This window comes from Triticum aestivum, chromosome 1B (genome assembly GCF_018294505.1).
Source record: "Triticum aestivum cultivar Chinese Spring chromosome 1B, IWGSC CS RefSeq v2.1, whole genome shotgun sequence".
Taxonomy (NCBI): Eukaryota; Viridiplantae; Streptophyta; class Magnoliopsida; order Poales; family Poaceae; genus Triticum; species Triticum aestivum.
The window spans coordinates 651685569-651712504 of record NC_057795.1 but is presented as its reverse complement, the minus strand read 5'-3'; the positions used below and the strand labels follow the sequence as shown (position 1 = coordinate 651712504).

The window sequence follows — 26936 nt, the reverse complement described above, 5'->3', positions numbered from 1 at the left end:
GGTTCCACCGATTGACATGCACTTGGTGCATAAGGTGGCTAGCGGGTGCCAGTCTCTCCCACTTTAGTCGGAACGGATTCGATGAAAAGGGTCCTTATGAAGGGTAAATAGCAATTGGCATATCACGTTGTGGTCTTGCGTAGGTAAGAAATGTTCTTGCTAGAAACCCATAGCAGCCACGTAAAACATGCAACAACAATTAGAGGACGTCTAACTTGTTTTTGCAGGGTATGCTATGTGATGTGATATGGCCAAAGGATGTGATGAATGAATGATATGTGATGTATGAGATTGATCATGTTCTTGTAATAGGATTCACGACTTGCATGTCGATGAGTATGACAACCGGCAGGAGCCATAGGAGTTGTCTTTATTTTTGTATGACCTGCGTGTCATTGAAGAACGCCATGTAAACTACTTTACTTTATTGCTAAACGCGTTAGTCATAGAAGTAGAAGTAGTCGTTGGCGTGACAACTTCATGAAGACACGATGATGGAGATCATGATGATGGAGATCATGGTGTCAAGCCGGTGACAAGATGATCATGGAGCCCCGAAGATGAAGATCAAAGGAGCTATATGATATTGGCCATATCATGTCACTACTCTATTTGATTGCATGTGATGTTTATCATGTTTATGCATCTTGTTTGCTTAGAACGACGGTAGTAAATAAGATGATCCCTTACAACAATTTCAAGAAGTGTTCTCCCCTAACTGTGCACCGTTGCTACAGTTCGTCGCTTCTAAGCACCACGTGATGATCGGGTGTGATGGATTCTTACGTTCACATACAACGGGTGTAAGACAATTTTACACAGCGAAAACACTTAGGGTTAACTTGACGAGCCTAGCATGTGCAGACATGGCCTCGGAACACGGAGACCGAAAGGTCGAGCATGAGTCGTATGGTAGATACGATCAACATGAAGATGTTCACCGACGTTAACTAGTCTGTCTCACGTGATGATCGGACACGGCCTAGTTGACTCGGATCATGTAATCACTTAGATGACTAGAGGGATGTCTATCTGAGTGGGAGTTCATAAGATGAACTTAATTATCTTGAACATAGTCAAAAGACCTTTTGCAAATTATGTCGTAGCTCGCGCTTTAGTTCTACTGTTTTAGATATGTTCCTAGAGAAAAATATAGTTGAAAGTTGACAGTAGCGATTATGCGGACACTGGAAAGCTTATGTCCTTAATGCACTGCTCAGTGTGCTGAACCCCAAACGTCGTTTGTGGATGTTTCGAACATCGAACATACACATTTTGATAACTACGTGATAGTTCAGTTAAACGGTTTAGAGTTGAGGCACCAAAGATGTTTTCGAAACGTCGCGGAACATATGAGATGTTTCGAGGGCTGAAATTGGGATTTCAGGCTCGTGCCCACGTCAAGAGGTATAAGACCTCCAACGATTTTCTCAGCCTACAAACTAAGGGAGAAAAGCTCAATCGTTGAGCTTGTGCTCAGATTGTCTGAGTGCAACAATCACTTGAATCGAATGGGAGTTGATCTTCCAGATGAGATAGTGATGTTTCTCCAAAGACATTGCCACCAAGCTACTAGAGCTTCGTGATGAACTATAAACATATCAAGGATAGAGATGATGATCCTTGAGATATTCGCAATGTTTGACACCGCGAAAGTAGAAATCAAGAAGGAGCATCAATCGTTGATGGTCAGTGAGACCACTAGTTTCAAGAAGGGCAAGGGCAAGAAGGGATACTTCATGAAACGGCAATTCAGCTGCTGCACCAATGAAGAAACCCGAGGTTGAACCCAAACCCGAGACTAAGTGCTTCTGTAATAAGGGGAACAACCACTTGAGCAGCATTACCCTAGATACTTGGTAGATGAGAAGGCTGGCAAGGTCGATAGAAGTATATTGGATATACATTATGTTAATGTGTACTTTACTAGTACTCCTAGTAGCACCAGGGTATTGGATACCGGTTCGGTTGCTAAGTATTAGTAACTCGAAATAAAAGCTACGGAATAAACGGAGACTAGCTAAAGGTGAGCTGACGATATATGTTGGAAGTGTTTCCAAGGTTGATATGATCAAGCATCGCACGCTCCCTCTACCACCGAGATTGGTGTTTGCGTTGAGCATAGACATGATTGGATTATGTCTATCACAATACGGTTATTCATTTAAGGAGAATAATGGTTACTCTATTTTTGAATAATACCTTCAATGGTCTTGCACCTAAAGGAACGGTTTATTGAATCTCGGTCGTAGTGATACACATTTTCATGCCAAAAGATATAAGATAGTAATGATAGTACCACTTACTTGTGGCACTGCCATGTAAGTCATAATGGTATAAAACACATGAAGAAGCTCCATGTTGATGGATCTTTGGACTCACTCGTTTTTGAAAAGTTTGAGACATGCGAACCATGTCTATTGGTGTATATGCATGAAGAAACTCCATGCAAATGGATCGTTTGGACTCACTTGATTTTGAATCACTTGAGACATGCAAATCATACCACATGGGCAAGATGACTGAAAGCCTCGTTTTCAGTAAGATGGAAAAAGATAGCAACTTGTTGGAAGTAACACATTTTGATGTTTGCAGTCCAATGAGTGCTGAGGCATGCAGTGAATATCGTTATGTTCTTACTTCACAGATGATTCGAGTAGATGTTGAGAATATTTACTTGATGAAACACAAGTCTGAATTATTGAATGGTTCAAGTAATTTCAGAGTGAAGTAAAAGATCATTGTGACAAGAGGATAAAATGTCTATGATATGATCACAGAGATGAATATCTGAGTTACGAGTTTTGGCACACAATTAAGACATTGTGGAAATTGTTTCGCAATTAATACCGCCTGGAACACCATAATGTGATGGTGTGTCCGAACATCATATTTGCACCCTATTGGATATGGTGCGTACCATGATGTCTCTTATCGAATTACCACTATTGTTCATGGGTTAGGCATTAGAGACAACCACATTCACTTTAAATAGGGCACCACGTAATTCCGTTGAGATGACACCGTATGAATTATGGTTTAGAGAAACCTAACTTGTCGTTTCTTAAAGGTTTGGGGCTGCGACGCTTATGTGAAAAAGTTTCAGGATTAAGCTCGAACCCAAAGCGGATAAAATGCATCTTCATAGGAAACCCAAAACAGTTGGGTATACCTCCTAATTCAGATCCGAAAGCAATATGGATTGTTTCTAGAATCGGGTCCTTTCTCGAGGAAAGGTTTCTCTCGAAAGAGTTGAGTGGGAGGATGGTGGAGACTTGATGAGGTTATTGAACCGTCTCTTCAACTAGTGTGTGGCAGGGCACAGGAAGTTGTTCCTGTGGCACCTACACCAATTGAAGTGGAAGCTTATGATATTGATCATGAAACTTCGGATCAAGTCACTACCAAACCTCGTGGGATGACAAGGATGCGTACTACTTCAGAGTGGTACGTAATCCTGTCTTGGAAGTCATGTTGCTGGACAACAATGAACCTACGAGCTATGGAGAAGCGATGGTGGGCCCGGATTCCGATAAATGGCTCGAGGCCATAAAATCCGAGAACGGATCCATGGACTTTGGTGGACTTGCCCGATGATCGGCAAGCCATTAAGATAAATGGATCTTTAAGAAGAAGACAGACGTGGATGGTAATGTCACCGTCCATGAAGCTTGACTTGTGGCGAAAAGTTTTTCACAAGTTCAAGGAGTTGACTACGATGAGATTTTCTCATCCGTAGCGATGCTTAAAGTCCGTCGGATTCATGTTAGCATTAGCTGTATTTATGAAATCTGGCAGATGGATATCAAAACGAGTTTCCTTACCAGTTTTCGTGAGGAAAGGTTGTATGTGATACAATCAGAAAGGTTTTGTCGATCCTAAGGATGCTAAAAGGTATGCTAGCTCCAGCAATCCTTCTAAGGACTGGAGTGAGCATCTCGGAGTTGGAATGTATGCTTTGATGACGATCAAAGATTTTGGGTTTGTACAAAGTTTATGAGAAACTTGTATTTCCAAAGAAGTGAGTGGGAGCACTATAGAATTTCTGATGAGTATATGTTGTTGACATATTGTTGATCAGAAATGACGTAGAATTTCTGGAAAGCATATAGGGTTATTTTGAAAGTGTTTTTCAATGGAAAGCCTGGATTAAGCTACTTGAACATTGAGCATCAAGATCTATAAGGATAGATCAAAACGCTTAATGGTACTTTCAAATGAGCACATACCTTGACATGATCTTGAAGGTATTCAAGATGGATCAGTCAAAGAAGAAGTTCTTGCCTGAGTTGTAAGGTACGAAGTTAAGACTTAAAGCTCGACCACGGCAGAATAGAGAGAAAGGACGAAGGTCGTCCCCTATGCTTAAGACGTAGGCTCTTCAGTATGCTATGCTGTGTACCGCACCTGAAGTGTGCCTTGCCATGAGTCAGTCAAGGGGTACAAGAGTGATCCAAGAATGGCTCACAGGACAGCGGTCAAAGTTATCCTTAGTAACTAGTGGACTAAGGAATTTTCTCGATTATGGAGGTGGTAAAAGAGTTCGTCGTAAAGGTTATGACGATGCAAGCTTGACACCTATCCGGATAGCTCTGAGTAGAGAGACCGGATACATATAATGGAGCAACAATTTTGAATAGCTCCAAGTAGAACAGTTATTTGGAATAGCTCCAAATAGAGCGTGGTAGCTGCATCTAGGAGATGACATAGAGATTTGTAAAACACACACGGATCTGAAAGGTTCGGACCCGTTGACTAAAACCTCTCTCACAGGCAACATGATCAAACCTAAAACTCATTGAGTATTAATCACATAGTGATGTGAACTAGACTACTGATTCTAGTAAACTCTTGGGTGTTAGTCACATGGCGATGTGACCTGTGAGTGTTAATCACATGGCGATGTGAACTAGATTATTGACTCTAGTGCAAGTGGGAGACTGTTGGAAATATGCCCTAGAGGCAATAATAAAAGTATTATTATTATATTCCCTTGTTCATGATAATTGTCTTTTATTCATGCTATAACTGTATTATCCGAAAATCGTAATACACTGTGAATACATAGACCACAATATGTCCCTAGTGAGCCTCTAGTTGACTAGCTCGTTGTGATCAACAGATAGTCATGGTTTCCTGGCTATGGACATTGGATGTCATTGATAACGGGATCACATCATTAGGAGAATGATGTGATGGACAAGACCCAATCCTAAGACTAGCACAAAAGATCGTGTAGTTCATTTGCTAGAGCTTTGCCAATGTCAAGTATCTCTTCCTTTGACCATGAGATCGTGTAACTCCTGGATACCGTAGGAGTGCTTTGGGTGTATCAAACGTCACAACGTAACTGGGTGACTATAAAGGTGCACTACAGGTATCTCCGAAAGTATCTATTGTTTTATACGGATCGAGACTGGGATTTGTCACTCCGTGTAAACGGAGAGGTATCTCTGGGCCCACTCGGTAGGACATCATCATATGCGCAATGTGACCAAGGAGTTGATCACGGGATGATGTGTTACGGAACGAGTAAAGTGACTTGCCGGTAACGAGATTGAACAAGGTATCGGTATACCGACGATCGAATCTCGGGCAAGTAAAATACCGCTAGACAAAGGGAATTGTATACGGGATCGATTGAGTCCTTGACATCGTGGTTCATCCGATGAGATCATCGTGGAACATGTGGGAGCCATCATGGGTATCCAGATCCCGCTGTTGGTTATTGACCGGAGAACGTCTCGGTCATGTCTACATGTCTCCCGAACCCGTAGGGTCTACACACTTAAGGTTCGATGACGCTAGGGTTATAAAGGAAGCTTGTATGTGGTAACCGAATGTTGTTCGGAGTCCCGGATGAGATCCCGGACGTCACGAGGAGTTCCGGAATGGTCCGGAGGTAAAGATTTATATATAGGAAGTCCTGTTTCGGCCATCGGGACAAGTTTCGGGGTCATCGGTATTGTACCGGGACCACCGGAAGGGTCCCGGGGGCCCACCGGGTGGGGCCACCTGCCCCGGGGGGCCACATGGGCTGTAGGGGGTGCGCCTTGGCCAATATGGGCCAAGGGCACCAGCCCCAAGAGGCCCATGCGCCTAGGGAACCCTAGAGGGAAGAGTCCTCGAGGGGGAAGGCACCTCCGAGGTGCCTTGGGGAGGATGGACTCCTCCCCCCCTCTTGGCCGCACCCCTTTCTTGGAGTAGGGGGCAAGGCTGCGCCTCCCCCCTCTCCCCTGCCCCTATATATAGTGGAGGGGAGGGAGGGCATCTACACCTGAGCCTTTGGCGCCTCCCTCCCTCCCGTGACACCTCCTCCTCTCCCGTAGGTGCTTGGCGAAGCCCTGCAGGATTGCCACGCTCCTCCACCATCACCACGCCGTTGTGCTGCTGTTGGATGGAGTCTTCCTCAACCTCTCCCTCTCTCCTTGCTGGATCAAGGCGTGGGAGACGTCACCGGGCTGTACGTGTGTTGAACGCGGAGGTGCCGTCCGTTCGGCACTTGATCATCGGTGATTTGAATCACGACGAGTATGACTCCATCAACCCCGTTCACTTGAACGCTTCCGCTTAGCGATCTACAAGGGTATGTAGATGCACTCTCTTTCTACTCGTTGCTGGTCTCTCCATAGATAGATCTTGGTGTTGCGTAGGAAAATTTTGAATTTCTGCTACGTTCCCCAACACCGAGACCGTGGAGGCGGAGCCGCACGCGCCTTGGACAACAACAAGGAAGCCATCCGTGCCCGCGTCATCGAGGACCGGCAAAGGAGGACGGCACGCGCCCTCGCAAGGGAGCAAAGTCGGGCGGTACGTGGGAGGGTGCGTGGCCAAAGAGGAGAAGGAGAAGGAGGGCGATGGATGGGACAGCTTCGGCGGTGAGCGGATCCATCTCGATCCTTTTGCGCCTTTAACCGCTACTTCCACAACGAAGACGGCGAGGCAAGGGCAGGGTGACCGTGGGTGAACTTTTTCCATTATTGTTTCATTTGAGTTTGATAGTCCGATGACATGTGTGTGTTCAATTATGTATGTAAGTTCAACATTTCATGAGATAAGTATGAATTTGAGGATTTAATTTGAGATAGACAGTTGTGAAGGTGGGCTTTTTTTAGGAACACATTAGAGACGCAGTCGCTCATATATACGCGCATACACTCATCTCTATGATACATACGTGAACCCTGCCCGTATGAGCATCTCCAAGAGACGGAGCCGGCATATCATCTTGAGATTGATGAAGTTATCATAGACGCATCATAGTCGACTAGAACGTCTCCTTCCATTGAACGCGCATCGCCGAAAATCCTAAAATAAATTCAGAAACAATACATGCACCGGGAGGCACCGAGGTTTATGGACCTGAACCTTTGAGGGGTGATCAATCACTATTCGTGGGTGCACATATCCTGAGACCTAGAGGCCCGGTTAATGAAACAATACAAACTCCACGTATTGGGAGCACTGAGCGCTGAGCGGTGACGAGTACGTGACCCGCAGTGTCCAGGTACGTACTAGATGGCACGCACGCAACGGGTGCAGGCGCAGCCCCCCCCCCCCCCTCTTTTTTTTTGCTCGCTTGGTACAGGCCTTGTTTATATCCCACAAAAAAGAAGAACACAAAAAGCGACGCGCGCCGGCCTCGTGCCCATTGGTACGGAGAAGCCATAGTCGAGCACACAATTATCGTTGATTACGTTCGGACATGCTAACTAATTGTGGTGCCTGCCAATCTATTCAGTATTCACGGCACGCCGGGCAGAAGCACGCACGGAGAAGCCATTATCGATGAAGGCATTCGTCCATTGGATGGTCAGTTCTGCAAAGCTGCATCTTACTCCACCAATGACGACTCTGCCACTCATGATTCTGCTGCCAATGCTCCCAAGTCAAGTCCTCAAGCTACTGCTCCTCATGTGATGACTGACCGTGAACTTCTCATAAGTCTTCACCAGATGGTGGATCGAAACCACAAATGGGTTAAGCGTCAGTTTGGTTCTATTCTTCACAACATGACTTCTACACATAATGTAGTGAAGAAAAACCATTACTACCCCCATGAAGTATTTGATCGCACCTGGGCTATTCTGTCACATCTCTATGGTGAAGAAGATCTGAAGCAAATGGGCATCAAGGAAGATTTTGACTGGTCTGCTCCTCCTCCGAAGAAATTCAAGAAGGTCAAGGTTCCTTCCTTGGTGGCCAGTTCTTATTCTTCATCGCGTGACACGGACGAGTATGAAGACTTGGACGACACTGCAGGAGGCCCTACATCGTCTCAAGACCCCAACAACGCTGGCGCTCCTCCATCTTCATGATATTCTTTAGGGGTGTTAGTCCTCATTTTCAACCCTTTTGGTCATTCGATGACAAAGGGGGAGAAATTTGAGTTAGTCTTCAAGCGGGTCTAACATATATGGGCATTTTTTTTGCTAAGTTACAACTCTCGTTCTTCTGATGACTTTGCTAGATCGAGTTGTAATCTTAAACTCTATGATGGCCTGATACTTTTGTTGTGTTCTTCTGCATGCTTATTCCTCATCAATGTTAATGCACGCATGCTGAAGAACATCAGTCACCATATTTCATCATGCATTTCAAATTCTTCATATTATATGTCAAATGCATGTATAAATTACAAGATATAGGGGGAGATCTCCATGATTATTCTCTTCAAGTGTGCATTGCTTCAAAAGCAAAATTCCTCACTATGCACATCTTCAGGGGGAGTTCTTCTATATCTTGCAATCAAATTCCTCAATATCAGTATTTACACTTCATAGGTTTATCCCCGTTGAAAACTTAACCTATATTGTCATCAATCACCAAAAAGGGGGAGATTGTAAGTGCATCTAGTGCCCCTTAGTGATTTTGGTGTATTGAAGACTTATAGGTTAAGGTACTGATGCGTTTGTGAGTGTACACAGGTCTATAAGTCTATGAGGAGTTTGATATTTACAGAGAAAGTCGACCCCTAAAAATGAAGTTCTTCAACTGAAGACTTTGAATTCTGAAGACTTTCTGAAGACTTTGAAGATGAAGAAATTTGTGTGACCTTGAATACTTGGTAATCATTCGAGGAACATGAAGCGTGAAGACTTTTGTTTTTATAGTTTCATTTTCTCTTTCTTGAGTCATAGGAAACACCGTACTGTGAAAGGGGGTCGAGGAAATACTAAGGAAAAAATTTCCATGTGATGCTCAACTCAAAATCCTACACCTACCAATCCCTTCGAGTGAAACCATTGGAAATCTCGCACAGTTCAGTCATATTCTTCAGTGACAGAGATGAAGTTCTTCTGGTCTCTGAGGGATTTGTTCTGACTGAGGAGTTAGGAATTCGCCAGTGCGGATTGCCTACAAAGTGAGGAACATGATAGCCCTGAGGTATTTGAGAGTCAAATATTCCGACCGTTGCTGTGCTACGCGCCAGCTGTCCCAAAATATCTACCCACCTAACGGTCATATCAGACAAGGGCAGTTATGTCTTATCATGTCGTGCTGCTCCCTAGGCTATAAATAGCCGCCCCCTACAACCACTAGCTGGTTGGCTGCTCCGGGAGAAACTGACACTTGTCATTTGAGAGCAACCCATCCTCCGAGGACTTTGAGCGAAAATCATCAAGTGAGGAAAACCCAAACTCCAAACCTACAAACCCCAAAGTGATTGAGCATCACTGAAGAGATTGATCCTGCATGGATCCGACGCTTGTTTACTTTGAAGATTGTGCTTCTTCCAAACGATTAGGCGTCAAGGTCTAGAGCCTCCAAGAGGAATTGTGGATCACCGAGTGACCGAGTTTGTGAAGGTCCGGAAGTCACCTGACGACTTACCACGAGTGATTGGGTGAGGTTTGTGTGACCTTAGCTCAAGGAGAATACGGTGAGGACTGTGTGTCCGGGATTGGGTGTCCTCGAGTTTAAATACTCAGCCACTCCAACCAGATGTACAACTGATACAGCAGTTGGAACTGGTCTACCAAATCATTGTCTTCACCGAGCTTGCTGGTTCTATTTCCTCAACTCTTTAATTTCCTCATCTCTGTTGTTGTGTGCTTGTTCATATTTGTTTGAAGACTTTGACTGAAGACTTTCTCAATTTCCTCAGTTCAATTTCTTCAGTCTGTCCGTCTTCATCTAGTGTTATCCTGTGTTTACGCTTTCTGTACTCTGTGCTTGTCTTCATTTCATCATGATGACTATGCGTGTGTTCTGCTATGTTTACTTTTGAGTACTTATTCTGCTGCAAGTAGTTCTTCATTTAGGAATTTCCTCACCAAAAAATTCCTCAGTGAAGAATTCATAAAAATCACCTATTCACCCCCCTCTAGTCGATATAACGCACTTTCAATAGCCAACGTTGTTCTTAGCGTAGCCCGAATTAATGCAGTCCACGGTTTTTGGTCCAAGCTTACGCTTTTTGGGGATCGGCACATTGACTTTCGCCAAACAGCCCCAAGTACACAAGTACGAGAGTTTTGTCCTTCTCTTCACCCATTTCACATAGGGAGTGATCGCACTATCCTTTGTCGGAACTTTATTCAGGACATGACATGCCGTCAATATAGCCTCCCCCCACCATGCCTTGGATAAACCTGATGTATCTAACATGGCGTTAACCAAATCAGTTAGAGTATGGCTTTTCCGCTCGGCAACCCCGTTTGACTGAGGTGAATAGGGAGGCGTCCTCTCATGAATAATGCCATGTTCCGCACAAAGAGAATCAAACTCACTCGAGAAGTACTCTCCACCATGATCTGAGCAGACTCGTTTAATTTTCTTTTCAAGTTGATTCTCAACTTCTGCCTTATAGATTTTAAAGTAGTGTAGAGCCTCATCTTTAGTATTTAACAGATACACATAGCAATATCTAGTGGAATCATCTATCAATGTCATGAAGTATTTCTTTCCACCTTTAGTCAACACATCATTCATCTCACAAAGATCAGAATGTATGAGTTCTAATGGTGCCAAGTGTCTCTCTTCCGCAGCCTTGTGAGATTGGCGAGGTTGCTTTGCTTGCACACATGGAAGGCACTTAGACCCTTTGGCTAAAGTGAAACTCGGGATTAAATCCAACTTACCTAGCCGCATCATAACACCGAAACTTATGTGACAAATACGTGAATGTCAAACTTCAGATTGACTAACACTCGAATGAATATGGTTCACGACTTTATTGCAGAAATCTGTGAGGGAAAGGCGGAACATCCCTCCACTCTCATAACCTTTACCAACAAGTACTCCATACTTAGTAACAACTAATTTTTTAGACTCGAATACCAACTTAAACCCTTCTCTACATAGAAGGGAGACACTAAGAAGGTTCTTCTTTATGGCGGGGACATGTTGCATGTTCTTCAGCTGCACGGTCCTTCCCGAATTGAACTTCATATCGACCGTTCCAAAACCATGAACAGAAGCACTCGCGCCATTCCCCATCAATACGAACCTGTGGCCTGTGACCTGGTAAGAAGAGAACAATGAAATGTCATCACACACATGAACTTGCACCTGTGTCTACCCACCAATCGATGGGTTGAAACACTAAAAAGATAGTAAATAAATTACCATATTTAGATGCACCATTTTCATTGTTGCCCACAATCATGTTGACAGACTTGGAGTCCTGTTCTGACTTCTTAAACTTGTTTGGGCACTTGTTGGCCCAATGTTCAACCGAACCACAAGTAAAGCAGCCCTCATCCTTCTTGTTCTTCCTGAAGGTCTTCTTACCCTTCTTCTTAAAGTCGGTATTGTGTTGGACACTGTTCTTTCTCTTGGGCTTGTGGGAGTTGAAGTTTCTCTGGTTCACCATGTTGGAGACAGAAGTCCCTTCAGCCCCTTTTCCATGTGATTCCTTTGCCCTCAAATTCTGCTCGACACTCGGATGGCCAATGACATCCTCCACTGAGAATTCACGCCTCTGATGTTTCAGAGTGGTGGCAAAGTTCCTCCAGGAATTAGGAAGCTTAGCGATTATACAGCCCGCGACAAACTTGCCCGGTAAATCACACTTAAGAAGCTCAAGCTCCTTAACGATGCATATTATCTCATGAGCCTGCTCCAATACAGGACGGTTCTCAACCATCTTGTAATCGTGGAACTGCTCTATAATATACATCTCGCTCCCGGCATCTGTGGCCCCGAACTTATATTCGAGTGCCTCCCACAAGTGCTTGGCGACATGCACATGCAAATATGCGTCGACCAGTTTATCTCCGATCACACTAACAACTGCTCCGAGAAATATGATGGTGGCCTCCCTGAACGCCTTCTCCTGTTTAGGAGCAACCGTTCTTGTGGAGACACGGGCGACACAGAACATGTTCATACTCGTGAGCCATAAAGTGGTCAGAGTATGCCAATGCTTAAAGTACGTACCGGTAAATTTATCTGGTTTCAGTGCAGAGGCAAAGCCACTTGCCAAAAAATTCCTACACGTAATAGGTTTTTGGATTGCTAAGTAAATAGGCAATTTTTCGACTAATTTAATACATAGATAAATCACTAGCATGGCATTGACTGCATTCACGACATACTAACTCTGATCTAAACATGCACCTACTAAGCAAACAGTAGACAAATCTACACATACTTCTAGTACTGTCTAATATGAAAATAAAGAGGAGCGGGATAAACGTGTTATACCCTCCAATAGGCCAGGCAGAAGCCACGATAGTGGTGACAGCAGCAGTAGCATCCTCGACGACCTGCTTGTCAGCCTCGGTCTTCTCGTTGGCGGTACGTTCGGCGTCGGTGGACATGGTGATGACGAAGACGGCACGGATGTAGAGGAAGTAGTAGATCGGAGGTGAGCAGTCACGTAGTCGCTTCCCAAAAACTTATTCGCCTCTCTCCCGTACAGGAACTGGAGAGACGGGGTTTCGGAGACCAGCTCTCCCGTCGACCGTGTATGCGGCGGACGGGATGGAGTCACCGGCGGCACCAACAGCAAAGGAACGACGTGGACGGTTCGCGTGAGAGCAGATGTGATCTGTTCGTAGCGGCTAGGGTTAGGAGACACCGCACACTTATATAGGCGCAGCCGCGTGGAGAGACGTGGGCTCGACCCACGTCCGAGTCCGTGATAGCCCACGATCCGACGTCTCAAATCGTTGCCCAGCTGTCAGAATCTCTTCGTTAGTGACTGGCAAAAATAAGCGCGTAGGTGTTAGCTCGGCTTGGCTCATTCCCGCAACCCGTGGCGCGTCGAGGCGAGGCGAGGTGAGGCGTGGCAAGGCGGGCGGCAGAGGAGGAGTGCGCGAGGGCCTCTTCTCTTCTCAAGCTCCAATAGCATGTAGAAGAGAAACCCTTATAAGGAGGTCCAACTCCTCTTTAACTTCCGGGATGGGACTAAACTTCCCACTACACCTAGTGCCAATAAACCCACATGGGCCCTTAGAGATTTTCAGAAATTGCTATATGGGCCTAAAGCCCATCCCAAATTTCAGCACGCATTTCAGACCAAGTAGTAGTCATTCCACTCCACTGCACTCATCCCTTAAGCTCCTGCCCGGCAATCTCTAGCCTTCCCCAGCATGGCGAATCGGATTCGAATGTGAGATCTCCCGGTCCATGGATTGGAACCTTGTACCATGCGAGACGAGGAGGAGATGGCCGTCCACCTGGCTCTCCGCCTCTCCTAGGAGTAGTGCACCCAAATGTTGTCCGAGTTGATCCTTTGGTAATCCATTGGGTTTGTGCCAAATAACGCTTGGATACCCAGGGATTATGCTCGCGGCGCGTGACTGCGTCCTCGCATAATGCGGTGACAATCGGCTAGTAGCGCAACCCTGGGGTGGCAGCCCAACTCCTTTGATGGCGCCTCTTCTACGTGATGTCAGGCTCCAAGCTAGAGGTTAATGCCGGCATGCGTGGCAGCCCAACTGGCCAGGAGGAGTGACGTTCCTCCATGTGAGGCAGAAGACGCGACCAGCTGCGGTGGCCTGGGGGCTGAGACCATGGAGGCGGAGCCGCACGCGCCTTGGACAACAACGAGCAAGTCATCCGTGCCCGTGTCATCGAGGACCGGCAAAGGAGGACAGCGCGCGCCCTCGCAAGGGAGAAAAGTCGTGCGGTCCGTGGGAGGGTGCGTGGCCAAAGAGGAGAAGGAGAAGGAGGGCGATGGATCGGACAGCTCCGGCAGTGAGCAGATCCATCTGCATCCTTTTGCGCCTTTGACCAATGACCGCTAGTTCCACAACGAAGACGACGAGGCAAGGCCAAGGTGACCGTGGATGAACTTTTTCCATTATTATTTCATTTGAGTTTGATAGTCCGATGACATGTGTGTGTTCAATTATGTGTGTAAGTTTAACATTCCATGAGATAAGTATGAATTTGAGGATTTAATTTGAGATAGACAGTTGTGAAGGTGGACTTTTTTTGGAACACATTACAGACGCAGTTGCTCATATATACGCGCATACACTCATCTCTATGACACATACGCAAACCCTACCCGTATGAGTACCTTCGAGAGACGGAACCGGCATATCATCTTGAGATTGATGAAGTGACCATAGACGTCTCGTAGTCGATGAGAACGGCTCTTTCCACATAACGCGCATCGCCTCGCCAAAAATCTTAAAATAAATTGCACCAGGACGCACCAAGATTTATGGACGTGGACCTTTGAGAGGTGATCAATCACCATTCGTGGGCGTACGTGTCCTCAGACCTAGAGGCCCGGTTAATGAAACAATACACACTCCACTTATCGGGCCGGCTTTCCATCTATTGACCAATCAAATTAACTCTTTTTGTAAAACCTTTTAACTCGTTTGTACGTGTAGCATTACTTCGCTGAGCAGTGACGAGTACGTGACCCGCAGTGTCCAGGTAGGTAGATGGCGTACGGACATGCTAACTAACTGTGGTGCCTGCCAATCTATTCATTTGCTACACATACAGGATGTTACAGGCATGAGTGGTTTACAGGGTGTCGTGGCGGTTTTTAATTAGTCATTAGTAGAGTTACGGGCCCACCGTCATTGAAATCAGGGGATGTGTTTCGAAAGTTTGAAAGGAGCCTGCAGAAACCTGTAAAAGCCTGTACGTCTAGCATTTTTGATCTATTCACGGCACGCCGGGCAGAAGCATGCGGCGAACCGTTGCCTGCCGGTGAAAACTGAGCAACAAACAAAAGGGTGTGTCTGCATATCTACGTGGAAGTTACAAAGGCCGCCTTTCTTTCTCGGCGGGTGTGACAGTTCGGTGCCATGCCAGTTTGGGCTGCCCAAGAGTGATATTACCACCATTTTTAGTTACCACGTACTACTACTATGTCTGGGCGGATAGATTTACATTAATTAAACAAGAAGAAAAGAAAATCACTACTACTAGGAGTACGTACGGGGAGCCAAGCTAAGCTAGTGCACTCGTGCCACGTGAGGGGGCGCCGGCGCCGGCGGCTGAACTGCGTTGCTGCTGCAGTGATGGTCGGCCTTGGTTGCCTCTTGGGTGACGGCGGCGGGGAGCTCGAAGGGGCCGAGGCGGTGGTCGCCGAGGCGGGACTTGTAGGCGGCCTTCTTGTACTCGGCCCAGGTGAACTCCCTGTACAGGCTCTGCTCCCCTTCCCGCATCAGCTCCGGCAGCGGCGCGATCCGCTGCGTCGGCGCCGGCCCGCCGAAGTAGATCACCGACAGCCGCGACTGCTGCCCCTCCGCCGGCGCAACCACCCGGTGCTTCACGCTCCGGAACCGCCCGTTCGTCAGCACCTGCTTCCCAAAACGCATCACGTCAGAACGCATGCGTGTAAAAACAGTCTAACGTACATGTGTGCAGATGGTAGGGCACACGCAGGCTACGCGGGGTCGCGCGGCAATGAGTGAGTTATCGCGCGCAACTTGCACGCTTTTGCGCGGTACGTCCTTGACAGGAACGGAGGGTGGGTCGGGGGACACGCACAGACGCCAGCTGAATAATGCGCCATGCCAAACCAGGCCAGAACATGCATGCGTGCGCGTCCATGGATCCCAGGTAGACGAATGGGGTAGGCGGCAAAGGTAACAAGTGACAAGGGGGTGAATGGCAATGGCGTGGTGCCTACCTGGAGGGAGTCCCCGACATTGATGAAGAGGGAATCGGGGTCGGGGGCCACGGGGACCCAGCGGCCTTCCGGGAGCATGATCTGGAGGCCCCCGGTGCGGTTGGACCGGAGCACGGAGATGATCTGCGGGTCCGTGTGCTCCCCGAACCCCGTCACGCCGCGCTGCCCCGCCGCCAGGGGGCAGGGGCACGGCGGGTAATGGTTCACGCGCACCAGCTCGTCTGGCCCGCCCTTGTCTCCCGCCGGCGCCACCACCATCCGTCGCAGCTCGCCGCGGCGCTCCTCCGCGATGCCGAGCCCATCCGCCATGAGCTCCAGCACCCGCGCTCCCACCTCGCGCACCGCGTCCGTGTACTCCTCGAGCGCCGCCCGGAGCGACGGCGGCAGGGAGGCAGCGGCGACGGAGCCGGACCCGACGGAGAGCAGGATGTACTCGAGCCAGCCCACGTCGCCGTTGCAGCCGATGCTCTTGCTGCCGTAGCCCAAGGGCCGCGCCGACGCCTCCAGCTTGTCCTTGTGTGGCAGCGCGAAGAAGGCCGCGGCGCGGGCCTCCAGCGCGTCCGTGAGGGCGGCCGGCACGCCGTGGTTGGTCGCCTTGAAGAAGCCCACGCCGCGGCATGCGTCCGCGACGGCCGCCGCAGCGCCCGGCGCCGACAGGTCGACGCTCGGCACCGCCGCCGCCGCCGCATGCGCGCATTTCACAAGAGGGATCGCGTCCACCGAGATGGGCACCGTGATGGCCACCATGGCCGGCAGACGATCTGTTTCACGTTTTTGTGCCTCGTTTGTAGTGAAGCAAGCAGAGCGGGAGCAGAGGATGAGCTGGGAACGTTTGCAGTTGTTTGTGGTATATATAGTCGACATAGAGCACTGATTATGAGCTCCAGTAACTAACCAAGCAACCAACCAGGTGGTCACTTTATGGCATGTACAATGGTTCTATCTTAACAATGCCACGTAGGATAAATGATGAGGTGGAGGAGAGAGAAATCATAAGAGAAGGCTTGTCTTCTCTTAATTAAGAGAAGGCAAGAGATGATCTCTTAGCACAATATGTCTCACCACGTTTTGGGGAATAACTAGTTTTTAAAGATAAGGCTAAGAAATGACCCATTGTAGACATGTTTTTTTGTCATGTCTAAATTACATGCAAGATTTAAGATAAGGCTACCTTATCGACCATTGTACATGCCCTTAGTTAGTTTGGTCTCGCGAGTGAAGTGACGTGGCAGGAGTGTCAGAGCAAGCTACGTGCATGCACGCACTATGTGTGGAAGCGCCATCGACCAGGCGGTTTGGTTGGAACCGTACGGTTTAACCGCGTCTCTGATGCATCCGCGCCGAATTTTCGGTGTAACATAGATTTAGTTTTCCTTGCTCGCTCTCGAGAAGACTTTTCCTGGCTCTCGAGAATTTCATTCTGTTGAACATAGATTTAGTTTCTATTCTTTCTTCTTTCACATGATATCTTGGGGCGTGTATATACAGATGCTATCTTAGGTGTGCTGCGGACGACAAACACTAGCATGGAGGTTAATGAAAAAAAAATCGCTTGTCTTTTCTTAGCACGATATTTCTCAGCATATATTTAGGTATACTTAATCAGTAGATATAAACTAAGAGATAACCCATTGAATATAGTTTTATTACATATCAAATTACACGGCATGATTAAGATAAAACTGTCCTATCAACCATCGCAAATGGCATTAGTTACCATTTCATGAAATTTAAAGCGAAGGGAATAATTATTGCCCCTATCATTGCGAGTAGCAGAGTTTTCTCCAGAAGAATTTATTGGGCTGAGCGGACCAGTTTTTTTTGTTTCTTTTTTGTTCACTTAAAATCTCATTGACCTCTTGAGGAAGATTAATAAAACTGACTAATGGAACGATCATTGCCCCTGTCATCGAGCACCAAGAGTTTTCTTTTTCTTCCTTATGTAGACAACACGTACATGGTTGACCCGTACACACAGGCAAAAAAAAATGCGAGTAACTGAAAATGTAAGTTGTGTGCTTGTGTCATCTGTGGTATTCCCTCCGTCCGAAAATACTTGTCATCAAAATGGACAAAAAAGGATGTATCTAGAACTAAAATACATCTAGATATACCCTTTTTATTCATTTTGATGACAAGTATTTCCGGACGGAGGGAGTATTAGAAAGGTCAATTGGTGATAGAAAGCAGCGGGGATGATGCGGTACAATAAAACCATGGATTTAACCTAATGCATGGGATATCTATTCATCGTATTATTTTTCTCATTCTAATTGAAATGAACATTATGACATCAGAACACTGGCTAGAGGCAGGCGACTACACATCTTTCATTCACATCGCTAAAAGAAGAACATGTAGAAAATGTATGTACCAGATCATGACATACTGATTTTTTTTAAATGAAGGCAAAATATTTGCATCATTGATTAGTTAAGAAGAAGAGAATTGCCCAGTTAATTTTCGGAAAATCTGGCGAAAATCGATACAAACAACCTAAAAACGGGCTACTCACGAAGCACGAAACACCGTGACCACACTTAACACACAACAATCGTACATTACCACACTTACAAAATACAACAGAACCCTGACAAGAACAACTACAACCATGACTCAGACAATCGAAACTACATCGACAACACAAGAAACTGAGCATCATCCATCATGAAACCGCAGACGCCTTCCCATTGGCGAACACACCGGCCACATATATATCCTCAACCACATGCATCTCCGACCTGAAGGACTCTGAAGACGCCTTCGGATGCTCACATGACAGACATGAATCATCTCCCTCGCACAAGGTCACTAGTGATTCCACCTTCATGTGCTTCACTAACAAAAGCGAAGCGGAGCTCAGACATGGCTCCCTAATCTCGGGCATGCTTTGTAGCACCGCGCCACGAGAATGGCGATGGACTCGTCCTGAGTGGTAGATAACACAATGGGTGAGGCAGACATCAACGACGAAATGTCCTCAACACGGGGGGAGAAACAACCATATAACTTTGCCTCAGTGTCCTTCTCGGAGCAAACACCAACTGCAATAGGAGGATGTGACGTCAGAGCAGTCTGCAGCATAGCCGACACAGGGGAGAGTCTACTCGGAGCAACCTCCGCCCGCTCCAAAAATCTCCCAACCCGCACCAGGCAGCCTTGCAACAGTGCAAACTGAATAGCCAGATCGGACTGTAGCAGTGCAAATTGAACAGCCAGATCGGACTGCAGCACCACTTCAGATGAGGTTGTCGAGTCTGTGGTAGCAGATACAACGGACGCCCAGAACCCACAATGAAGCGCCTTGGAGGGGGCGCGAATTTCACTGGACCCTTGCGTAAAGCTGATGTAGGACCATGCATGGTGTTGACGCAAGCCATGGGCAGCATGGCAGGGCATGCCAGCAAGCTTACAGGATGCCAGGGATTGCGACATATTGAATTTCACTTGAATGAGTGAATGATAGAACTTTCCTTGATGATTATACTATTGTCCTAGTTGTCCTAGTCCCACTTTGTTGGTTCTTCCTTGCTCCCCGCGCATCTGATCTTTTTGCTAGAACTATGGTAGTGGTTAGATTGTCGTTTAAACCTGCATAAAACATAGGGTCTAGGGTTTTTGATTTGTGAAATAATTCATGACATTGTTACTAAAGTATCACATGAATGGTTCTTTCTTATGAATCTAGGGTATATTAGGTAGAATATATTGAATATATATAGCGTTTATATGTGCTAGGAAAATATGTACCATCCCCCCCCCCCTCCCTACGTATTGCATGCTCATTCTGGCAAGATATCAAATCCGCATTAAACATTGTAGTAGAAGGTTAACCATTTATGACACGCGATTAACGTGGAGAGCATTTTATGATCTCAAGCCGATAGCCGAGGCATCCATGCACCTGGCCATTATCGCTTTGACGGCTGGCATAGATCCGCTCATCACCGCCAAGTAGAGCAGCGAGAAGGCGGCGCTGTTAATCTTAGAAGCTAAATCCGACGCCGCGGAGACCAATTCCTCTACTATGTCATCATTGTTGTGCCTCGCCACCAGGTGTTGGGTGGTATCTTTCTCCTTCTTGCCGCCGAGAATGCTGTTATCTCCCGAGCCCGATGTCACATCCACGATGAGAGATAAAGTAGTGCCGCAACCCACCCTCTCTGCACAGTCTAGCGGCGTGTCCTACTTCAAGTTTAGATAAGACAGAAGGTCCTTGCCACATAACTTTGTGGCAAGCTCCCGGACCAACTTGTCGGGCCCTTGCTCTACGTCTAAGTGAATGAGTTTGTTCACCCACACGCTAATCTGGTGTATGACACACTACGCATGCTGAATGCGTGACACAAACTAAATAGTTATACTGATTGTGTACTTCCTGAGCTTTTTTTCTGAATTGTGGTAGTGGTATGATTGTTCACGACATTACCGAAAGACGATATGAACGGTGCGTTCTTCGTTAAGAAGCTAGGGTACATTAGGTTGAACATATATAGCATTGCCATGTTGTAGGGACAATATGTAAGGGCCATTCCACCTCGACCCGCGGTGGTCCGTGCTAACTCTGGCGAGATATCAAATCCTCATTGTAAAACTTTGTAGGAGAGGATGATAAGAATGGTGTGCTTGTTTATTTTGATAAATGATCAATATGGTCAGGCCCTTCTTCACCCTTGCCCTCCAACCATGGATGCGACAAGCCCAAGCAGTCAGCATGTACAACCCATTCCACGTCAAGGTGGATCTGCACGGCGTCCCGACACAGGGTGGAACATTACGGGGTGGGAGATGCCCCCCTCACAAGTCACTCGTGGGGTGGGAGATCAATAAAATTCCTTTGTGCTTATTTTCTAGACTGTCAAGCGCCCATGCATTGCAAGGGATCCTGAATAGATTAATACTTTTTCACAAACTTCAAAAAAACACTGAATTTTTGGTATACAACACTAAATATATGTTAGGTTTCACCAAAGTATATTCCGCTTCCTTGTTTGGCTAAGGTGTGAGAGGGTTGCTCTAGAGAAACTAAAGGTTTTTCTATAAATGTGGAGCAGAATGACCAAGGTTCTTTTGTGTGCAAAAATACAACATCTTCTCTCGCATGCGTAAGATGCAAACGGATTGTCAGAGGTGACAGATGGTAGACAAAACATCACCTGCTAGGTCTTTTTTAAATTATTTTATGAAATTTGTGGCTAAGTTGTACTCCTATGACTAATATAATACTAGTATAACTTTTCTTAGGAACTTCCAAACTCAAGATTGTCAAAGTATAGCATATTTTTACGAAACCACAACATCCCTGCTCACAAGAAAAAACACAGCATCTATTTTTAAGGATATAACCACGTCTACAACTTCAAAATACTCGCTAGCGGAATTTGTGAGTCATTAGTACCCTCAAATCTTTGGGCTGACACATTCTTGTTCCTTGGGCTAAACATGTCGGGCCCATGTTCATCAGCTTGGGCTTTGGCTCGGCTGGTTGAGAACTGCTGAATTCGGTAAACATCTCGAAGAAATTTCTGCAGACCAGTGGGAAAAAGCTAAGAGCATCTCCAACAGGACCGCAACCACGCGGCACGCTAAGAGCAACTCTAGCAGACCCCGCATCCCGCCGGCCCGCAAAACGCGTTTGCAGTTCACGGAAAACGGCTTTTGCGGGCCGGCAAGGACGGCAGTAGATGTAGACCCCCAAACAGCCCGTATAAAAGTATATTCGTCGAATATGCTTTTATACGGGTCGGCTTTGCGGTGTCTGCTCTTACACCGCTACTTTCCGCATCTCATCGGCCCGCAAAATATATCAAATCCAGCATAATACAACAAACAGAAGCAAACTAAATAATTATTCAAATTCAACATAATACAACAATCATCCACATTACAAATAATTATTCAAATCTTAAATAATGCAATACAAAACTTGAGATGAGTACAAATACAAATGAATACAAAAAGGAGTCACTGTCCAGCCCTTTGCCAATGGTGCTCTGTCAGATCCTCCTGAAGCTGAAAATGTGTGTCTGCATTTTCAATCTCCTTGTATGTCCGAAGAAAAGCTCTAATGCGGTTAGGGTCTCTCTACCTGGTTTGACACGGCTACCCGCATTGTCGTAGAAGAATTCCAAGTTCATTCCTCTCTCATCTTCAAGAATCATATTGTGAAGGATAACACAACATGTCATAATATTTTTCAAGGTTTTCTTATCCCAAAAAACGAGCAGGATCACGGACAATGGCAAACCTAGATTGCAAAACACTGAATGCTCTTTCAATGTCTTTTCAGCCTGCCTGTTGCACCCTTGCAAATTCACTCTGTTTTTTAGTTTTGGGTACTTTGATGCTCTTGACAAATATGCACCAAGGATGGTATATACCATCTGCAAGATAGTACCCTTTTGTGTATTCATGCCCATTGATAGTGTAGTTGCAAGCAGGAGCATCACCACTAGCAAGCTTAGCAAACAAATGAGACCGTTGCAACACGTTGATATCATTGAGAGCCCGTCATACCAAAGAAGTAATGCCAAATCCATAAATCCTCGGATGCTACGGCCTCTAACACAATTGTTGCATAACAAGACTTGCCAGAATATATTCCTTGTCATGCCTTCGGGCAATTTTTCCATGTCCAATACATACAATCAATGCTACCTAGCATGCCAGACCAACCTCTCCTCTTGTTAGATGCCATCAATTTCTTTGTGTCATCCTCGTTGGGTGCCCGAAGATACTTAGGACCAAAGACACGGATGATCACTTTTGCAAATCTACGCATGAACTCAATTGTAGCATCTTCACCAATGCGAAGGTACTCATCGGCATAGTCAGCCGGAACGCCATAGGCAATCACCCGCATAGCTGCGGAGATTTTTTGATATGCACTAAATCCCTTTAAGCCCACGGCATTTCTTCTTTGAGTAAAGTACCGGCAATTTTCCTCGCAAGCTTGAACAATTTTCACAAAAAGAGATCGGCGCATTCGGTACCTTCTCCGGAAGAGGTGTGCTGGATATGTAGGATTCTCCATGAAGTAGTCTTGCATCAACATCTCGTTCCCAAGATGACGATTCCAAGGAATGCAAAGACGCCCGACGGTCGATCCTCGCCTTCTCTTCCGGTTCTCGTCTTCGTGCTCCTTCATGGCAACTGCCATGACTAATGTTTGCTGCCGAAAGTTGGCAAGTATGGTCTCAACATCTGAGTCATCCGAATCAGAAGAATCGGCGAGCAAGAACTTCTCGCACGGGCTCAAATCCATCTACATGCACACCGGTGCGTCAAGGAACTACAGCGCTCGCTCCCAAAGATCACAAAATACGCACTAACCGGTGGAGGTTGCGGCGGGTGATCCCGGGCGGCGACGAGGGGCGGGCTCGACGGTGGTCGACCCTCGACGGCGGCAGCGACGAGGGCACTCTTCTCGCCGGATCCGGGGGGTTGGTGCAGCGTGACGGCGCGGGGGGGATGGTGGGCGGCCCCGCCGCGCGTTTCTACCCGCAGATTTGACGAAATCGGCGGCGGCGGGCGGGCGGAAGCAAGGGCGGTCGGCGGAGGAAGGGGATGGGAAAAATGCACGAGGGCTGAAATGTCCCTCCTACCAACTACTTCTCTGTTATGCAGGGCACTGCAACCACGACAGGGAAACCCGCGTATTACCGGGTTGGGGCCGAGATTTTGCCGCGCCCCCTAAATTTTTTTACGGGCCAGGGCGGGATGCATGGTCTGATCGGGCAGGTTTTTCCGCCCCGACCCGCATTTTGGCGGTCATTTTTCGGGTCGGGGCGGGATGCGGGGTCTGCTAGAGTTGCTCTAATTCTTTTACTGCATCAAAATAGTCTTTTTTTGCGCGTAGTAGGGCGCTTGCTCTAGCAACCGCTACAAAATACGGCGCCCCCGAACAGCTCCAACAGTCGCGCTAAATTTATAGCGCGCTCAGCAGATGCGCTAAATTTACAGCGCGAGCTCAGCACAAACAACATTTCACACTCAAAATAAAACCAAGAAGATCAAATAGACAAAAATAAATCAACAATAAATAGTTCAATTTATTACAACCCAAACAAATAGTTTATCTTTCAATACAACAAATAGTTCAACAATACAACATCAAACTAGTTTTGTCAGCCATTCCATGCACTCCTTTTGAAGATCAGCATGTGTTTCGGCACGTCGAATAGCATGATAAGAGGTAACATATCGGGCCACCCTCGCAGGCTCTCCGCACTCGCACAAGACGTCCCAACAACTCATACTGAGAGTATTCTAAATCTTGCCTACGCTCATTCTTGATGATCATGTTATGCATGATCACGCAAGCGTTCATGATGTATCAAAGGATATTTTGATCACAAAATCTAGCCGGTCCTCTCACAATAGCAAATTATACATGCAAAATCGCGAAAGCTCTATCCACATATTTCCTAGCCCCCGCCCGAGCATTGTGGAAATCAAGATTTTTCTTACCTTCCGGTTTTTTTAACGGCTTCACAAATGTTTGCTACTTTGGGTAGATGCCATCCGTAAGATAGTAGACATAGTTGCATGTATGGACATTTGATACAAACTTCATCGGTGTAGTTTCACCATTTGCAAATTTATTCATGAGTGATGACCGATTAAAAACATTGACGTCATTCAAAGATCCAGGCATTCCAAAAAAAGCAAGCCAAATCCAAGTATCCTGATCGGCCACTGCTTCAAGGATTATAGCGGAACCCTTTTTGTTTGCCGTGGAATTGTCCATGTCATGCCTTAGGACAGTTCTTCCAACTCCAATGCATGCAATCTATTGAGCCAAGCATACCTGGTAACCCGCAAGCTTTGTGTCTTCAACATTGGAGCTCTCAAATATTCTGGATCAAACACTTGCACAATTCCTACTGCGAAGTGTTTGACACACATGATGGCTTGACTCTCACCCATGTCAAAGTGGTCATCAACTAGATCCGCCGGAATACCGTATGCCAGCATACGCAAAGTGGTTGTCACCTTTTGAAAGGTGCTAGGCCCGAGTTCTCATGTGGCATTCTTCCTTTGCTGAAAAAACTGATCATGGCTTGCTAGTTTCTCTGCAACGCGTTTGAACAACTCGATGCTCGACCTAAAACGGCGCCAAAAGTAGGGCTCGGGGTATTTGGCATTCTCCACAAAATAGTTCCTCATCAATCTGCCCTGGGCATCGATCTTATCCCTCCAAAATTTTTGACGACCCATAACCGAACCACCGTGCTTCAGCTATTTATTTGTGCATAGCTACGATCATTGCGAGGTCCTCCTCCTCTTGAATATCAAATTCTTCGTCGGAAGAATCTTAGGACGAACTCATCTACAATATTGAATTTAAACTAGTTTATAAAACTACAAAAAAATTTATCTATAAAATATAAAGTTGAAGCAATACATAACTTGCAAGCGTTTTGTCAAACACCTTGTGGGCGCCGAGCTGCAATGGGCTGTCGGGCGCGGTTCTTCGGAGGAATGGTACACTCGAGGGGCGGCGACGACGAGAGGAGGCGGAGGAAGGAGCGGCGGTGCGCGGGCATAGGCGGGGGAAGCGCCGACGGGTCGCCGAAGCAAATGAGAAAGGTGCGTGCAGCGGCGCTAGCGCCTAGAGGTCTCAGATTTGGCAGTTGGTGAAGTCACGCGCGAGTCGTCGATGTCCAGCGCACGGGAACGGGCGTACGAAATAAGCGACGCGCAATGCCATTTTTCTCCATACGCTAAAACCATTATACCGCGCGCGCGATTATTGCGCGGCTGCTGGAGCATCCGTTTCAGCTCCGCACACGCAAAAAAATAGTTATTTCCAGCGCGACTAAGATAGCGCGGCTGTTGGAGACTTGGAGATGCTCTAAAGCGAGGTGCATATCGTGCTCCCGGGGAGTGACATTTTTTTTTCGAAAAGAGGGATGACCCCCGGCCTCTGCATCCGGAAGATGCATACGGCCATTTTATTGATTATACTCGAGGACCTTACAAAGTATTACAACAATAAGTCTGAATCCACCATCTTGGTCACACATGCCACTACTCCTACCCAAAATGATGAAGGGGTGCTAGCTGGGCCACTACCCAAACCACTCACCTAAGCCTAACATCAAAAACCAGAAACCGAAACATATTCGGAATCCCCAGCCGAGCCACATACCGGGTCTGGGGCACAATCCGGTCAGACGCACTCATGTGTCGTCGCCACCATCTTCCGCAGGTCCGTCTTCAGATCATATTGAGGCTTCTACCTTGTCTGGCCACTCAGCCATCGGCGTCACCATGACGCCAGACAGCAACCTCCTCCTGCGCGAGTCCATCTCCGCGCATCGGGCGACGAACCTCCACAGCGCCATGTCGTCGATCCTCGCCGCCATCAATGAGTGAGATGAAGTACCGCTCCACCACGGCATGTACATTAGTGCTAAGCGAAACGGCTCACAACCGCAAGTCATCGGACGAAGGCGGAGATCCATGGAGAAGGCCAAAAGGGGCATATCCAAAGTGGTGGTCAGGGATTGGACCGAGACCAGGGCAGCCGCCACTGAGAAGAACAGGCTACCTCACTCCGTCACCACGCCACCAGCAGCTCCACCCCACACGAGCAATCCCCGGAAGACGCCTTCAAGAAGGAGCACGGCACTGGATGCCGCCATCGACCATGCAAGGGGAGGGCAGGTCTTCACCTGTGCTCGAGGGAAAGGTGGGAGGGGAGAACCACACCAAAGCCTCCATGAAGGACCACGGCGCCGAAGACGTCGCCTTTGGTGAGGCCGCCGCGCCGGCCAGGGGTTTCCCCCGGAATCACGCCCAACCACCAGATCCGTTCGTCCAGACCCCCAAGACGGCGACCGAAGCCACCAGGGGCTGGAGCAGGCGCAGATCGGAG

The 26936-nt window shown here is 47.1% G+C and overlaps 1 protein-coding gene across 1 annotated transcript; it reads right to left on the bottom strand.

The window, feature by feature from the left end:
* Nucleotides 1-15059: 15059 nt before the first annotated feature.
* On the bottom strand, nt 15060-16926 carry LOC123098664 (gibberellin 2-beta-dioxygenase 3-like). The gene is made up of 2 exons (XM_044520713.1): nt 16055-16926; nt 15060-15722 (listed from the first exon to the last, which is right to left on the bottom strand). Exons 1-2 carry the CDS (start codon nt 16916-16918, stop codon nt 15375-15377), a joined length of 1212 nt encoding a protein of 403 aa, XP_044376648.1. The 5' UTR covers nt 16919-16926; the 3' UTR covers nt 15060-15374.
* Nucleotides 16927-26936: the final 10010 nt, after the last annotated feature.